This window comes from Dendronephthya gigantea, unplaced genomic scaffold (genome assembly GCF_004324835.1).
Source record: "Dendronephthya gigantea isolate DGI-Jeju-01 unplaced genomic scaffold, DenGig_1.0 000001F, whole genome shotgun sequence".
In the NCBI taxonomy this organism is placed as follows: domain Eukaryota; kingdom Metazoa; phylum Cnidaria; class Anthozoa; order Malacalcyonacea; family Nephtheidae; genus Dendronephthya; species Dendronephthya gigantea.
This window is the reverse complement of record NW_021163011.1, coordinates 1,553,557-1,571,798: the sequence shown is the minus strand read 5'-3', so window position 1 is coordinate 1,571,798 and position 18,242 is coordinate 1,553,557. Positions and strand designations below refer to the sequence as shown.

The following is an 18,242-nucleotide window of genomic DNA, read 5'->3' as shown; positions in this document are numbered from 1 at the left end:
TGTTCCAAAACATAAACTCAATATTTTGAATGGCTTATACCTCATTCAATTGCATACATCATGCTTAGGTCTCTATTAATATCATTCACCACAGCACACAGCAAATACATCTATATGTACACCAATGGCTATAAATAATTCGCTGTCATATTATTTACCCTCTTATGTCATTGTGAAGTTGAGGCCCCGGTTAGGCTGCTGTATTAATTATAACATAGCGATTCTTTAACGGATTAGGGATAAGCTGTGCTGGAAGTGATGGAAAAGCAATCCAATAAGTTTCATATAGTTATGTAATTATAGTAGTATACGAGCAGGCGTCCGTTCTGCGATGCGGTATAAAATGTAACTGCTTAAGCAATCCGCTATAGAAAAACTCGCCTCCCCGACTACTTCATGGGGTTACTGCGTTTCTTTTTAAAACGTGTAAAGCCTGCACTCTTAGCTCTCTCTTCGTCCAAAAGAATATAACTGAATTTAGGCTGGAATTTAGCATTATCGACGTCATTGACCATATCTGGTACAAAACGTGATCGAAGCCACTCGGGCTTACAACACTGGTAAGTGCTAATGGAAGAAAACATACGACAAAGCACATCAGCACGAGAAAACAGGATTTCGCCTGTTTTATTTCGTCGATAAACGTTTTTCTCTTACTTGAATTTTGGTCTCTTAGGTTTCTATTTTGAGCTTTATCCGAACGTGCTATCTTTACAACAACCGCGTATATCCTTGAATAGACGTACGCATTGAGAATGAAAAATACCAGAATGAGAAATGTAGAGAAGTACGTTATTACTCTTTTGAGCGGTAGTGAAACACCAAAAAGGAGAATGATAAGGAAACATCCGCAGCATTCATAAGCCATAATTTTTCCCTTGGTAACTTTCGTTGTGTAGGCGTACGGATGCAAAACACCGATATATCTTTCCACGGTCATAGCAGATAGCGTTATGATGGATACAGCCGACGGGATAAAGAACGTTTGCGCGGTGACAAAGCTGACTGTGCAGTTTAAGAATCCCACAATCGGCGAGACAACATAGAAGATGAACAACGGAATGCCAATTGAACCGACTATCAGGTCTACCACGGACTGGATGACAACGAGAAAGTAACATGGCTTGCTTCTCAGACGGGTCGACTTCATAATAGCGGTAACGGAGACAATGTTCAGCATTACAGTTGGAACAATAAGCAGACTGTTAAACGCGATGACCAAAACGTGGCTGACCAGATACAAATCTGATGGGAATCGGACAACAATTTTGCTCATTCTTCCAAATGCGGTCTCACAGACTTGTATAAAATCGTCATTTGAACTGTTCATGACTGATTTGCCGGCGATGACAGTAGATTATAAATCTTTCCACTCTGCTCTGTGCATTGCATAAAGACGGAATAGATTTATGAAATTGGACGTATTTATGTGACAATGACCTGCTATTAAAATATTTTTCGTAAACTCTTGTCCAATAAAGAATCACCCCCTGGTGGATTCTGTAATTGTTTTTATTGTCATTGCGTTGGATTTCAGCGCTGGCGACAGGTGAAAAATATGCCGCTTAGAGCCATATTGACACAAACATGTTCACTTTAATACATTTGCCGATAATGACTTGTACAATTATAATAACGTCTATATAAATCCGATCTGGCAGAAAATTCAGTGTAATGTCGCCGGCGAACGTTATTTTTAATATATACTTAAACTGATTATATGAAAGCAACTTAAGTATATTACCGAATATAAAATTAAATTTTCCGTGGGTAACCGTGATGAAAAGAAATTGATCGAAAACCATGCATGCAGGCCCTGCATGCATAGTTTCAATCAATTTCTTTTCATCACGGTTACTGAGGCAAGAAAACGGTCTTGAAAAAATCTAATATATTATTATTTGGAGTTTAATTATGCGGGATTCTAGTAAAGGCATTATGAGTTTTCAGCAATGCTTCCTTAAAGGTTGCATAGCCAATAAATCTATACAAAAAACAAAATGCATGCAAGCGTGCTATATACATTTGCATTGGACCGGTTTTACGAAAGCTATAGATAACCGCTATTCAACCAGATTTTTCCAACCTGTAACCATGCAAATTACAGAGGAGAGTCCTCGATTTAAAAATATACTAAGATTTGATCCAGGTATTATACCGAATAATGGAAAGTTTTAGCGTAATTCAGGACTATGTCTACAAGAAGTTTTAGCGTAATTCAGGACTATGTCTAACATAAAGACGTTATCGAAGTACGTGCTCGGCCAGTCCTATATGGAATTAACGGAGTTGAATTGCAAGTTAGGATAGGAGTGAGTGTATGAGCACTACTCGCGGCATCGATACTTCAGCAATGCGTTGTGTGTCATATACTAGACAATACTACCTTTTATAGTCAACTATATATAGTCAGTCGAAAATGCATGTGCATGCATGGTGTTCAACTGGGTAGGACTCTGTATGTACCTTGAGGCGTGTGTCCCAGTCGAAAAGGCAAAAAATAAAACGGAATAAATTCTTCTTTATTAAACGCAATTACTTGAATGTATAGATTAATAATATTCTTGAAATATTGCATGGTGAATTAATAACTTGAATTATCAATTTCTAGAAAACACCAGGTGTATATTTATAATTGTTATTTGCAGACCTTTCGGTCTGTTATTAATTCAGGCCTTTTTATTTCACCGATAAATACCCGGGTGTACGGACCGAAAACTTTTCAAAAAAAAAAACACACGTGACGTGGTGTCTTGAACAAACGGATGATTTAAGTTATGCCTAGTTTCCATTCAGTCGTTAGCTGTCGTAATATGTCTTTCCGTGTCTTTGGAATAATCGTGAAAGACCGATCTAACGAATTATGGGAAGAATCATGTCGTTTCCTGTCTTTTTATGTCGTTGACTTTTACGATTATTCCAAGGACGCGGAAAGACATGTAATGACAGCTAACGACTGAATGGAAACTAGGCATTACTTTTAGATGAATCATAATGACTTAAAATATACGAGAGCCGCAATGTTTTCTGACGGAATCTGATGATATTATGTCAGGTGTCAAAGTAATATAAAATGGCCGCGTACAGTTCCCTAAGCTTTTAAGGGTAATCGGATCATTTGTTCAGTTTATGTTATTTTCAATGAAACGTTTAAAGCTTGCAATGATTTCAAATTTTCTTTCTCGGCCCTGAACAAAATAGAATTATGAATATGGTCCCTTTCAGTTAACGTTCGTTTGACGCCCATGAAAGTGGCCTTTACCGTTGAGAATAGTAAGCTGAATATAACTACGAAGTTCGTCTGAATTGATGAATAAGCATTTTTTATATTTTCCAAAGGCAAATTCGTCTGTAGCTGAGATGCAAAAAGAATTAAGACTGAGGGCATATTTTCGTGAAATGCGTGGCGCTTCTGTATTGAAGCATACTAAAGAATGTTTCCAAAACTTTGGACTTTGTAGTATTTCTGAACTTCGTCTTTATCGTGTTTTTTGTTTGATGATTTCGATGTCTGAATTTTTTCCAGCAGATGATTGCGCCATTCTCGTAGCTTAGCATTTCTGTAGGGTTATCTTCTTTTAAAAAGTATTAATTTGCAAATTCTTATAGTTTTAAATGAAAAAAGAAGCAGCTGCCCTTGCTTGTTTATAAATCGTTTCATTTGTTATGTAATGATATTCGGCATGCACTGATGCACACGCTTTGTCTTTGACAAGAAACACACTGTGTGTGCAATGTCTCCATAAATATAATTATTCATGAATTTTTAATAGTTGGGTAATTTAACACGCAACTGTTCGAGTCTGGTTATTCATACACTCCTTATATCGTGGTCAATGTTACTTGGAATAGTTAGCTACGACAAAAGATTTGTTACAGACACCATTTCGGAGGATTTAACCACCGACAGAGTAAGATTACGATTCCAATATTAGACGTTTTAGGGTAAAATTTTGATCCGTACAATTTGTGGTGTGAAATCAAGTGTGGAATGCAACAATATAGCTTTTGGATCAAATGGTCCCTTCTCCCAATCGAAAGAGTGGGAAAATAGTAATGCATGTGAAATTATCTTTCATAATATTTCCACCTATATAGGTTTAAAACGTTATGGCATATTAAAGGTTTTGTAGAGTCAGTAGAGATATATGTATATGTATAATTAGGTGGGAAGCAACCTTAGCGAATTTTCATAAAATGTCAGCCAGTGTTTGAAATCTTGGGTTTTGTTACAAGTTGTAAGTTTCTCTCCCGTTATAACATCGTACATTATACTATTAAGACATTTCAGATTATGCCGTTTAGACTTCATGATCATTTTATACTGTGCAATATACATAGTAAATAAGTGGGTCTCTATACGCTTCAGCTATCAACGCCATCAACAGACAAACTTTGCATCGTGATATATGTTTTAGTATAAGTTATGCGACATAGGCAGGTGACATGCGTGTTAAGTCGAGTGAAATTGATGAAACATTATGTAATTTCGTATTAAGTAACAAATTGATACCATTTAATTCGGGAGTTAATTAAAATAGCCACATTAATTTATTACGTTGCTTAATATGACTGACGTTGTCTGAAATGAAATTAGGTTTAGAAAGGTTCGCAGGGATGATCAACACGCCTCCAATTTAAACCCATAAAGTAGAGAAAGAGTGGCAACCCCATGGTCAACTCGATGTTGCGAGGCAATGAATTCTTTAATATAAATATCAATGAGAGTTCGTTGGGCATGTTAAAATAAGGTGATCAAAACGACAATGACGATCGCTTATCGTGACGAACAAGAGGGTTTATTTAATGCAATCTATCTGTCAACCTTGGTCCTTGGATGAATCCCCCATACAGAAAGACAATTGCATAAATTTCTGCAAACTAAAGTGGAACGATCAGATGCCGACCTTGCTCTAACCTAAATGATCCAAAGTTTTAACAGGAGAAAAATATTTGCTGAAATACTTGTTAACATACTGCAACCTAATTTCCGGCCATATATTAACAGCAACTCCGATCATTATAATCTGCTTGAAGCCTTTAACAGTTTGACAAATTCAGTATTTTTCACGGTAAACACGAAAGAATAGTCCAATTGTGTTATTTCTACTGGAATTCATTATCTTCCTTTCTATTTAAAAGAGATGGACGAGGCAGTCGGAAGAAGACGCTCCAAGTTGGGAAAGGTGAAAGCTTTTGAGGAAATGTTAATGAAAGATATACCAGGTACTCTTTTGACAATCAACATCTTCAATTTTCTCCCTTTTTCTATTAACTTTTTCACATACGGTATATGTATCACATTTAATTCATGCTTACTGAGTTAGTATAGCTACTATCTTTTTCATTTATAAAAACGATCAACAATGTATACATGTAGGTGATACATATACAGTACTGTCCAGAAATAACGTAACACTGCGATTGCGATTCGGCTGCGGTTAGGTTGCGGTTCGTTTGCGGTCGACCTCAAGAGAAATAATACGATCAGGGTTGCCGTTCGCATTCCGTTGAACGGAATGTTGTGAACAGCTGAGAACGACAACGCAATAATCAATCGAAAAATCTTAAGAAATGTCTGTCAGACGGAGTTAGGCCGAGGTTAAACCTCCGTCTAACCGCGGTTTGACCTCGGTTAATTTGTTAGGTTATTTCTGGACAGTAGTCACAGTAATGTAAATGCAGCGAGGATAACGTACTCAGGATTCTTTATTCACAATAAAGAATCACTTTTCTCTTCTAAATCTAAGGTGGAGCAAAGCAGGCTAATGAGCCACTTCACGGAATGTTGGAAGCCCATCTAGACAGCGCGCTTGCCTCAAGTTCTCCTCAGTCTGAGGTTGTACGCAATGCAGCACTTCTTCATTACCTATCCACTCTGGCATCCTCGAACGAAATGGGTGACACATTCGACTATCAATTCGTCAAATCTTTGTTGGACTCTGGAGCGGATGTGAACACTCCTGACAAAAATGGACAAACCATTCTACATGAAGTGGCGAGATCTTGGGATACAGATATTGTGGAGTTTCTCCTCGAGAATGGTAGAACATAATGCCTGAATTTTACACAAATATGTTTTGATAAACTATAGTTGATTTATAAGGCATGCAGGTTGTACGAAGAATGGAGAGTACCATTATTAACATAGAGATTTTTTAGCCGTTGTGAAAATGCTTCGAAGCAGGGTAAAATTAAAGATTTGGAGCTAACAATTACTAACTATATATCCAGCATTTGTACAACCGACCCCTGTGGTTTAGTTTCCAATTTCCACAGTGCATAGTTCACAGTTATGGTTTAAAATAAAATGAAACAACATATTTTTGAATAAAAAGATAGAATGTCACAAAAACTGTAGGTCAATTGTTATATGTCTAACATATTTAGAAATTCCGCGTTTTTCATCTACAGGTTCAGGTCCCAAATGTCCCTTTTCGCATCGTTTTAATACGAATCGCACCAACAATTGATAATCAAGAAAAATCGAAATTTTTTCAAGAATTGATAATCAAGAAAAATCAAAATTTTTTCAGGTGCGAGAATCGATGTACAGGATAATTTTGGAAGGGCACCTCTCCATGTTGCTGCAGCTGTTGACTACGCGGAAATGGTCGAGTTCCTCATTAGCAAAAAGGCAGATATCAACATCGCCACTCTCAATGAAGAACAGACCCCCATCCATTTTGCGGCGAAGAACGGTGCCTGTCAGTCACTGAGGATGTTGTTAGCGTATGGAGCGGATATTGTGTCCAAAGATTCCAAGAGTAGGACTCCTTTACAGGTTTGAAATGTTCATTGTTTTCAGCAATTCACAGAAAATAGGCAGTATTTTTCTGCATACCGGTAATCAGCGGTTTCGGAAACTCACAAACGGCCTATACCTTGTTCTTAGATTATGGTAAATACAAACAAAAATATGAAACTATAAGTGTTATAAAATGTTAAAACAACCCCTTTTTGTATTCTTCTTTACTCCTTGCGGGATCGTCGGGGCTGTTAGAGGGACAGCTTTCCACGACAATGAAACAGCGTAGTTTGGTTTTGTGCTTTATTTTATTATATCACAAGTGACTCAGTCGTTCGTGCATGTGCGCCGACAGTGTGTGTCCATGTGTCTCTGTCACAATGTCTCGTGTTGCCCTATATTGTGCTACCCGTGGTGCTAAACTTTAGTGCGCGTGCATGTGCAATCCCCGTGTTAATCACGTGCATCTATTTATGATAATATCCCTTTCACAAAAGTTATACCGTTTTATGAAACAAAGCATGTGCAGTCCCCTGAGGTTTGCTTAACATTTGCATGTTTTCTGAAATTTAGCTTGCGGCCGAAATGAACCGTACGAAAGCAGCAAAACTTCTTTTGGAAGAAGGCGCTCCAGCTGGGGTGTATGACAGTATTGGGAATTCTGCTTTATCGCTGTTGATTGAAAAAGCACCGCAAGTCGCCCTAGACGCATTAGGACAACTACACTCGGTTGATCATATCAGCAGGAGAGAGTATTTCTTTCTGGAACACCTTGAAGGTTCGTGAATGAAAGCACCGCAATTATGGTCTTATAACTATACAGTAAATGAACGGCTCCGAGAGAAGTAGTGCGTGTTGCTTTACCCAGACGAATATAAATTAAAAGAATGCATTCATTAAATTTTTCTTGCATCTGATATGGTGCAAAAAGACGTGCCTTTTGACAATTTTTTTTTACGGAAATTCATCCATTACGGCATTAGGAATAAAATATAAGAGAGAGGCACATTCATTACTTATGGTAACAATATGAAGCAAGTTTTTCGCAGTTTTTCATAGAATATCAGGAAATTTTTATTTTTATGGGAATTTAAGATAGTATATAGAAAAAGATATTTTCACTTCAATCCTCATATTCAATTTTGGAAGTATCTGCCATAGGACATTTAAGCAGTGTTTAAAAAGAAAACAATACCGGCGAAAAGGCAGACTCGAATAATATAACTACTTTCTGTTGGTAGGCGCACGTTTGAACGAAACACCGTCGCCTGCCCGCACTCCGTTGGAGGTAGCCGTCGAAAACAATCGCCTTGATATCATCATGCATCCAGTGATACGTCGACTGATTACCGTTAAATGGCGGGTGTTCGGGAAATTGGGTGGAATCGGTGCACTGCTTTTGAATCTTCTCTATGCGACACTGTGGACGATCATGGCGGTTACAATTCCCACAACAGATGAAGATGCATACTTTCCATTGCCCAAAAAAATATGGAGGTGGATAATTGCAGTCATAATTGCCATATTAACAATATATGAAATTGTGCAACAAATCACGGGTATGTATGGGCACAAGCTTGTCAACAGTTTTATACAATCAAACTTCAAAATCGTTTGATGGAAAACAACGGTTTTGTCCGGCATTACCAGTAACAAAAAAATTGTGACCATGTTCCATGCATGAATTACAAGGGAGCTTTCTATCAAATGACAAATCGGTCCTTGTCTGAGCTCCGAAACTGAAATAGAAAATAACGGTAAATTTAATATTGTCGATTAACTTTTATTAAGTAAATGCAAAGATTGCTATTGAATAATTATATTTTAATATGAACATATTAGGAAGTGCAGTAATTGATTGTATAAAATTTCAGTGCTTATAAGCATTGTTTTTGGGGTCCGACTATATTCACAATATCGCGTCTAAATTCTAACACATCCCATTAAAGCAGTCATTCATATCTGCCATATCCTGTTACTTCGAAATGTGAAGTTGAACCAAATAGACAACTGAGTAAATACAGTATATGATTTTTTACGATTGTATTTTCAATCAGGTACGCTGAAGGTGCAAAAGAACAGCGCAGAATGGCGTCAATGGCGTGTGGAAGACCTCAGTCGTGATCTTCAGTACTGTCATCCACGCTGGCCGCAGGAACAGACTTACTTGGAAGCCGAAATCAAGTCTGTGCAAAACCCTCCCATCTTGGCGAGCTCAGACTATTGGTTTTACTACGACTGGGTGGCTCTTGCCCTCATCCTTGCTACAATTTCGTCCCAAGCTGCATTCCTGAAGATCAAAAGCGATTCATCCTATCGCGTGTATGCCCGTTTCGCATGCGCTCTCCTCATCATCCTTTGGATACGTATTATGAAATCCGCGCGACCATTTGAAGGGCCTGGTGCCTTTGTTGCGATATTTGGCCATATAGTAATTGATATTCTAAAATGGGCGTTGCTGTTTCTGCTCATCTTCATTCCCTACTCCGCTTCGTTTTGGATAACGTTCGGAGGCGACGCGACTGGTGGTCATGTTGAAGGCTATAGCAATCTTGACGAGATGTTGTTTAACATGTTCTCCATGGTCGTGGTCATGGATTACGGCTTCGAAGCATTGGAGGCTTCGGACGAACATATGGCAAGATTCCTGTGTGGAACATTTATTATCATCATGGCCATCGTACTAGTTAATGTCCTCATTGCGATGCTTTCCGATACATTCACGAGAGTTTACGGGAACGCAGTTGCGAACTCCATCATGCAACGCGCAAAGACGATCATCACGCTAGAGCGGTCGCTAAGCGACAAACGACGGCTCCGGTATTATGACTACATTCGGAGTACGTGTAGTCCCGAGGTTCTTACGATTCAACCAGATATGAACAGCAGCGAGATGGACGACCGAAAATCGGTGGAAGAGATGCGAGAGGAAGTCAAGGATATGGTACAGCTGGTACAAAGTCGTTTTGGACGGCGGTAAGTTTAAAAAACATCAGCCTTGCCATTAGTTGTTAAACGATATTTATAGGATAAGAAATTCCGAAAAAAAGGCGCAGGAAAGGAAGGTTTTTTATATAGAGAACGGACTAAACCCGAACCGGAAAAGATGCATGAGCCCCAGTTTCGAAAAGCTCTCTGAAAGCTCTCTCTCTAAGTGAAAAGCAGCCAGTCGTCTACCTAGAGCATACACAAAAATGTTAAGCTAGTATATCATTTTAAAATAAGAATGAGAACGTGAAAATGATTGATTGATACATAACACTAGGTTAGCGGTTCAAATTTGAACCATCAATGGTTAGGTACACAGGTAAAACTTTATTTAAACACATTCCTACAGAAAAGATGATTTCCAAGAGTGGCGTGAATTTAAAAAAATACAAAAAGGAAATACACACATACAGATACATTACAATTGTACAAAATTTTACAAAAAAACTAAATTAATTTACAGGACACTAGCTGGTCAGTAAAACTGCATATTTTTGCCTCATTTGAGAGGCTATACCAAAGTTTTCTTAAGACTTTTCCGCTTTTTGGTTTGTGCAAAAATAACTTGGTGGACGAGCATTTCAAATTATAGCATCGGGAGCAAGGAGACAAGTTTGAAAAATATCAGTTAATCCGCATAGTTTAGGCGTTAAACCAGTTATCTTGTATCTAAGGCTTTTTTAAAGGTTTCCATTTCAGTTCGTCCAGAGCAAGTTCAGAGTGGCCATGCTCATTTTTACGGCCAGTAAAAACTCTAACCGCTCCATTTTGCAACCGTTGCAGTCGATCAGAAAGCGAGAGGCCAATTGTGTCCCACACTTTACAACAATAATTTAAGTGTGTGAGGATAAGTGCACATTATATTAACACATATTAATGTTCGATTCACAATAGGTTTTAGTTCATCAACACAAACCCCAAGCGCCTTTGTCTGTCTGATCCTTTTAATTGGTATATCACCGAGAAATACATTTGGATGAATTATTTATGTTATACCGAATTTAAGAATAGTCTATTATTTTGAAGAGAGCCACTATTTAACATTACAATTATTAAAGATCATGATTGACTGCCATCTCTACATGAACTGACGTACCGGTTACAGCTAGAGTCACATCGTCGGCAAAAAATTCTTGTCGACGAGTACACCAGACTGTCGGGCAAGTCATTTATGTAGATTCAGAATAAAAGTGGACCTGGACCACGAATTGAACCATGAGGAATGACACACTTAACTGACTTCATGCCTGAAAGTGTGCCATCAACAAAGCACATTTGAGTTCTATTAGCTAAACACGATTTCAGGGGATTTCAAGCTGTCGTTTCCATGCCATAAAATTCAAGTTCTTTTAATAGTATACGCCTTTTGCAGGTCAAGAAAACAGTAATACTAAGCCACGGTCCATGTTAACGAACTATTAATGAACAGGCTGTAGACAGAAATTTTCTAAAGTAAAATTAATGGGGCGTGAGTAATTTTTGAGCAACAAAATAATCATAGTGTTGTCCCTGTAATACTTTCTCAAAAACTTTACCCTCAACAGATAAAATGATATAGGACGATAGTTATTTAATACGCTTCGCACCATTTTTATATATCGGGGTAACTCTCGCGATTTTCCACTTAGAAAGGACAGTTTCACTTCCTACAGACTGTTGAAAATTTTTGTCAATGAATTCGCAATCGCTGGATCCGCAATTTATGCAATCCACTCAAACCATGTCTATTTTCGAGTGACTATATGAGTGTGCTATGTGAGTCAATGTGAGTCATTTAGCCCAACAGCAATACGGTAATCGCTGGCCTATAAACTACTTAAAAGGTCTTTAAATAAGGAATAACGCCGGTCAATCATAGTTCTCTAATTAATTCAACTTTAGGTATGGCAAAGATAAAATGTCTGATTTGGATGCCGTAAAGCACGACGTGGCACAGCTGTGGAAGAACCACGAGAGAAACGCTGCGGCAGTGAAAGAAATTAGAGTTGCCCTTGAGAATATGTTAGGAATTGCTGGTCACAAGGGTACCCAGGGGCTCGTTTTGGGCAGCCAATCAGGTCTTGGTGGAACTAGCGTTGCTTGACTGGTTAACAATAGTTGTTGAGTTGTCACATTTTATCGTAAAAACACATGTAGCATGACTTGAGTTTCGTACATAAAACTCAGTTGAACCGAAAATATTTTATACAAAGCATAAGTGGAATAGACAATCAATATTTTGTATATCAGTTGAAGAAAATATCACCGTTGACTGCAGTAACTATGGGTGCGATGACTAATTTCTTTGTCCAGCCGTTCTGGTACACAGTGAAAAACGTTTTTTCGTTTGAATCAAGTGGTTGCAAAAATTGTGGCTATTGTCGGTTCATCCAATTTTGGCAAATATTGTACTGTCTTTGGCTTTTATATATTAAAGTAAATATTGTATTGTATTTGGCTTGTACTGTCAATCCCCAATCGTACCCGCCATCGCGTGAATATACTGATTACCAAAACTAATCTTTAAATCTGCAATTGTGGCCAACCAGGAGAAATGTCGTTTTAGACCAATCAATAAATTTGTTTATATTTTCAATAAACCAATCATTTTATACTTGCAGTAAAAAGGTACATTATTTATTATTTTACGAGAAGTATTTAAAATTTGGGCATTCTGATTGACTTAGCCTGAAAAATGTTAACGAAATTCCCTTTTGTTGATTACAAATTTTGACCCTTTCTTTCTCCCCGAGTCGGTGCGGAGCGCCGTGCGAGGGTACTAATTCCGCCCGGAGATTAGGAATTACACCCGGGTATGTCACAGAACATAACGGAATCCAAAGTTACCCAAACCCAGGGCGCTATAAAACACGGGCGTGGAAACGCGCTCATAGCGCGCTGACCATGTGTGATGCGAATGGAGACTGGTACTAGCGCGCGTTATGCAAAAAAATGCAAGAAGAAACAGAAATCATGGAGGAAGAAGAATTTTATGCGACTTAGAAAACCAAGGAGATTATCAAGGTAACATTTATCGTAACGTGAATTTTTCAATTAAATATTAAAAATAAATGTATACCAATGTAATCAAATATACCTGCCAGAACGAAATAAATGTGCCGTCATGAGAAAAATAAGTTAGTTTTTCGATCATTTTTAATTTGGATTCACTAAATTAAAATATTTTACGCACGGTAAGATATATTAAGACAGATGCTGACTAAACACTAGGTTGTCTTACACTAGGTGAATATAAAACCATAAATATGCGTCAAATTTATTCAACATTACGACGCCAAATATCGCGAGACTGGCTTTTTGGCTTTTTTTGCTATAGCTTGTTGATATTTTGCATTGATGTAAAAGCAACTTGAGCATGTAAGGATGACAAAACGACAATGCCAATGTCAACATTGCAACACAGTTTGTTAGCTAATAAATTATGCATTCTTAAAAACTTTGAGCCTGATAATATCGGTGATATTAAATTGTTTTATTTACCTAATCGTTTATCCGATTTTATTGTTTTATCTTCCTTATTGCTTCAGTTTACTTTTAACTTCCTTGTCCCAATGGACCTTTTCGGTAATTACGTCACAACATTTTAACATCACAACGTTTTAAATTTAGAATCCATCTTTTAAATGAAATGGAATTCAAGTTTTACTCTCACGAGCCACGTGCAAAGTTGCAAAACATCCTTCTTCAACACATGCATGAAAAGACATAGTATTTGCACATAGCTTGTGAGAGTAAAACTTGAAATCCATCTCATTTAAGGTGGTTCTAAATTTAAAACGACGATGTTGTGACGTAGTTACCGAAAAGGTCTATTATCGAGGCACTTTTTCCCTAGGCGAAAAACTTCGTCTCAAATTTTGTACCACTAAACATAAAGCTATTTATGTCATATTTCATATAAAAGAAGACTGGCCTTTTTGTTTAAACATGGTTTTTTCCTTTGGTTTGACATGATCTCACACGAAAAGGACAAAGCAATGCAACCCTGTCCATGATTTGTTGTGAAGCTCAAAACACGAAAAAATGTATTTTGATCTTTTTCCCTATAGGCGAAAAACCTCGTCTCAAATTTTGTACCACTAAACATGACGCTAATTAACATTTATTGCGATTTGTCTTTTAAAGAGGATATAGGGCCTAAGGCATGCATGCAGATTTCGGAAAAGAAACACTGACCTTTTGAACATCATCTCCAATCCATAATTTTTCGCAGAAAATACAACGCACGTAGTTATTTTATGATAATTTAACTTTTTAATGATGTTGGAAAATGCGATAAGTGTACAGTTAGTTGATTTATTGTGTTAAATATATAAAAATGACCCTTTGAAACTGGGTCGAAGTGATTTCACAGGGTCCCAACTTTTTATGTAGGTCTATTTTTTATGCAAACACTCTTGGAACTGGAACCATGAGCACTATTCACAATACTCGAAACAAAGCACGAAGAATAAAATAACACAGATCATCGTGCATAACGCATTTAAATGAAATGTATAAGCCCCAAGGGGGAATGGCAGCTATAAATAAGGTGGACCTCACGGATCCATGAGCACTATTCACAATACTCGAAACAAAGCACGAAGAATAAAATAACACAGATCATCGTGCCTAACGCATTTAAATGAAGCGTATAAGCCCCAAGGGGGAATGGCAGCTATTGAATAAGGTGGACCTCACTGCATCTCCCACTTCAAATTCGATCGAGCGCCCAGGAAGATAGCGGGGGCGAAAATCACTGAAAATTCGTGGTGATCCCAGAATCGGATGCACTTGTACCCACATATGCACCTGAGCGCTCGGTCAATGCTCCCATACTCAAAACAAAAGGAGTGCAAGTGAGAGCATTGGAAATAGAATACTGTTTACAGACAAAATGAAAAATGAAGGCTCACTTACCTTGAAAATTTTTCTAACTTAAGGTGGCTCCCTAGAGTTTTGTATAAATATTTCAAAATATGCAAACTTATGCTGGATTTACTTTGCATTATTTTTTCTGAATAAAGAGCCCGGTTGCGCGTCAACTTAAATATTAACGTGATAAAGCCATATCCAATGAGCTCTATAATATATATATATACAACCGTACGTCCTGTGTCCGAAGTGCAGGAGTCACCATTGCGCTCTGGTGATAGCCGGGAGGGCACATTGTTTTACACATGTTATATATATATATATATATATATATATATATATATATATATATATATATATACAGTCGTTATCAAAAAGGTTGTCCCTATCAATATATATACAAATATATATATATCAATCACGTGAGCATTAAACATTGTTTATTTCGCTCATTTTTGTCTTGTTTCTTTATTATTATCAATATTGTTAACCTTACTATTATATTTATGAAATTTTTAATAAAGATTTTCACGGATTTCCCATAAAATTAACGTATGCAGTAAAATCACGTGACTGATATTTACGTATTTATATATATTTCAATATGACAACCTTTTTGATAACGACTGTATATTATATATATATATATTTATATAATTATTATTTATATACATATATATATTATTATATATATATTATATATATATATTATATATATATATATATATATATATATACACCCGTTTGCAAAAACGTTGGCCGCAGATAGATATATAGATAGATACTCGAAATCTAATTAGAATTTCATATGTTGTGCAATATTATAGAAATCCCATGCAAATGTAATCATATGCAATTCTAATTAGACTTCTAGTATCTATCTATCTATCTATCTGTGGACAACGTTTTTGCAAATGGGTGTATATATATATATATATATATATATATATATATATATATATATATATATATATATATATATATATATGGAGTAGTAACTTCGCTCATTTGGAGGACACCCCAGTCTTCCTACGTGCACGGTCAAACTGAGTTCATGTTTTTTTTGGTTATTTTCTTATAGTTTTCAGTGGGAAATGGTAGAATTTCTTATTAAAGTTAAATGCTGATGCTCTTTATTGGGATTTTTTTAAGTTTCACTTAAATTTGCCAAGAAAGGAGCAATAACATGTCAAGAGAAGTGAGTGTGGGCTGTCGACGTTCTCGTAAATGACAGAATACACTCAAAAAATACAAATAAAATGTTAACTTATCTCAGTTTCAAGAGAAAAGATATGTATTAAGCTATCTCTCATAGGAATTTATCCGAAACATACGAGGTTCAAAACACAACTCAAAATATGGCATTTTTATACGAACGTTTCATGCAGGAAAAAAATCTTTAAAAACTGCTCCATGCTACTAGCTATCAGTGTCTTAAAACTGTGTCAAAATTACAAGGTAAGAAACAAAATTTACTCGAAAGGCAAAGCAAAACTTTGAAGCGTACTTGTACTCACAGCGAAAAATTCATATTTACTTACACTGTAGTTGGAAAACACAGTAGTTAGATAAGGTAGATGCAGAGAAACAGATTGCTATGAAAAAATCAAATTTTTTCCCATTCTTATTCTTTTAAAATGAAGAAAAGCACAAAAATCGTTTGCGAACCATCACTCCCGATCAAAAACAATGAAAAAATATTTGACCGCGCACGTAGGAGGACTGTGGTGTCCTCCAATAGCTCCTTCAATTTCCGCCATCTTTGGCTTCACTTTTAGCAACCAAGTTACCAGCAACCATGTTTAGCAACCATGACTTAAATAAGTCCATAGCCTATATGATACCTAATGTTTCAAATTTTCCGGAAACAAACACAAACATAAAGGTGAAGTGAAATCACATTCCAGCTGCATTTAGTCACAGTGTATGTGAGAGCTAATACTTCACTATAGCTAAATCACTATAGCTAAAACTTCAAAACAGCACAAATTAGGCTCCAAGCATTAAACGTCGAATGTTGTTTTTCGATTATTGAATTTATGCAATGATTGCAGTCGATATAAAATCATAATTTTCTTGCTAATCACCGTGAGGCTTTAGTTATGGTAACAGGAGATTTTAATCCGACTAGTGCAGGTTTTAAAAGATTATGTGGTATAAATCAAATTATTAATGCACCAACCCGGGAAAATAATATACTGGATTGGTGTTTGATCAATAAAAAGGACCTAACTTACCATCCCTCTCAGTTGCCATGTATAGGCTCTAGTGACCACAATCCAATTTTGTTGAAAACTCACTTACATCATGATCAAAAATCTATTAATAATCGCACTTTAAAACAATGTTTAACTGATAGTGGTATAAGATCCTTTGGGCAGTGGATTACGATTTTTGACTGGAGTGACATTTATGAAATTCCTTACTGCGATCTGGAGTATATAAGAAGTTCAATGAAACATTAACCGAGATCTAGAAGATCGATTTCTTCTTTCCACCTAAATTTCAACAAGTCAGGAAATGTGATAAACCCTGGATGTCATCTGCTTTTAAACTTTCTATAAGGAAACGCCAACGTGCCTTATATAAGTATGGTAAATCATCCCTAAGGTCATTCCAAGCCTACAAATTCTGGCGTAATAAAGTTCAATGGGAAATTAAAACTGCATGTGCTAAATTCTACCACCACTCGGTTGACAAGCTTAGAAATGCAAACCCTGCAAGATGGTGGAAGGAAATTAAAGCTTTGGGTTCCCTTTCGTCGTGTGAACTGTAAATCGTGGTACCACCAGCTGCTGTGCGATGATTACCCCGCCTGCAAAGATCTCGCAGAGTCATATAATGATTTTTTGGTCAGTTTTACAACTCATTTTTACACCCTTGAGTAATAATGCTGATATGATTGAAGTAAATGACGTTTCAGATTCCTTTCGAATTCTTGTTAACACTAGCTCGGCCGTTTATTCATCATCAAAAGCAATAAAAACCTATAAATCTCCTGGTCCTGATCTTCTTCTTCCTAATAAATTAACAAACTAATAAAAGACCTTTGCTTTTGAGTTGGCTGCGGTGATATCCGATATCTATAATCATCGATAATGCAGGGTATTTTTCCCCAAGAGTTAAAGAGAACACATAATAAATTATTCTGTTCCAATTCCAAAGATATCACCTCCTAGGTCAATTGAAGTTGACCTCAGACCATTTCCCTAAACTGCGCAAATAGCAAAACTAATCAGTGGAAAGCTTTACATTATATTCCCTGTTTTGGAAGTCAAAAATGAATTGGACAGGAAACAGTTTGCTATTCTGAAAAAATCTACTACTGACGCGGTAATGTACTTGCTCCATGTTATTTATCGTAGTCTTGACAAAGGAAGCTAGATTGTTTTTGCTGATTTTAGAAATGGTTTCGACCTCGTTGACCATAACGTTGTCATCATCGCTGAACTAAAGGATGAACGTTGGATTAAAGCCTTTAACAGATAGAGAGCAATGTGTAAGGCTTGGTAGTGTAACGTCGTCGTGGTAGAGAGTTAATGGTGGTCTCCCTCAAGGCACTAAACTTGGCCCTCTTCTTTTCGCAATTTTGGTTAATTTCCTTCTCGAAGACTGGTCTGATCGAGTGGTCGTATCAAATACGTGGATGATA

The 18,242-nt window shown here is 36.8% G+C and overlaps 2 protein-coding genes across 2 annotated transcripts; one reads left to right on the top strand and one right to left on the bottom strand.

The window, feature by feature from the left end:
• Positions 1-118: 118 nt before the first annotated feature.
• LOC114530646 (cannabinoid receptor type 1A-like) lies at positions 119-1,276 on the bottom strand. Its single transcript, XM_028552248.1, has one exon. It carries the CDS (start codon positions 1,274-1,276, stop codon positions 395-397), a length of 882 nt encoding a protein of 293 aa, XP_028408049.1. The 3' UTR covers positions 119-394.
• A 2,511-nt stretch (positions 1,277-3,787) lies between these two features.
• On the top strand, positions 3,788-12,275 carry LOC114529451 (transient receptor potential cation channel subfamily V member 3-like). Its single transcript, XM_028551264.1, has 8 exons — positions 3,788-3,911; positions 5,143-5,226; positions 5,751-6,044; positions 6,537-6,784; positions 7,322-7,526; positions 7,990-8,307; positions 8,806-9,724; positions 11,618-12,275. The coding sequence occupies exons 2-8, from the start codon at positions 5,145-5,147 to the stop codon at positions 11,817-11,819; spliced, it is 2,268 nt and encodes a 755-aa protein (XP_028407065.1). The 5' UTR covers positions 3,788-3,911; positions 5,143-5,144; the 3' UTR covers positions 11,820-12,275.
• Positions 12,276-18,242: the final 5,967 nt, after the last annotated feature.

Bases quoted from the DNA above. Each gene is read 5' to 3' on its own strand.
- LOC114530646 (XM_028552248.1), bottom strand. From the start codon at position 1,276: ATGAGCAAAATTGTTGTCCGATTCCCATCAGATTTGTATCTGGTCAGC.
- LOC114529451 (XM_028551264.1), top strand. From the start codon at position 5,145: ATGGACGAGGCAGTCGGAAGAAGACGCTCCAAGTTGGGAAAGGTGAAA. The intron at 6,785-7,321 runs GTTTGAAATGTT...TCTGAAATTTAG, and splicing joins AGAGTAGGACTCCTTTACAG to CTTGCGGCCGAAATGAACCG. The intron at 9,725-11,617 runs GTAAGTTTAAAA...ATTCAACTTTAG, and splicing joins CAAAGTCGTTTTGGACGGCG to GTATGGCAAAGATAAAATGT.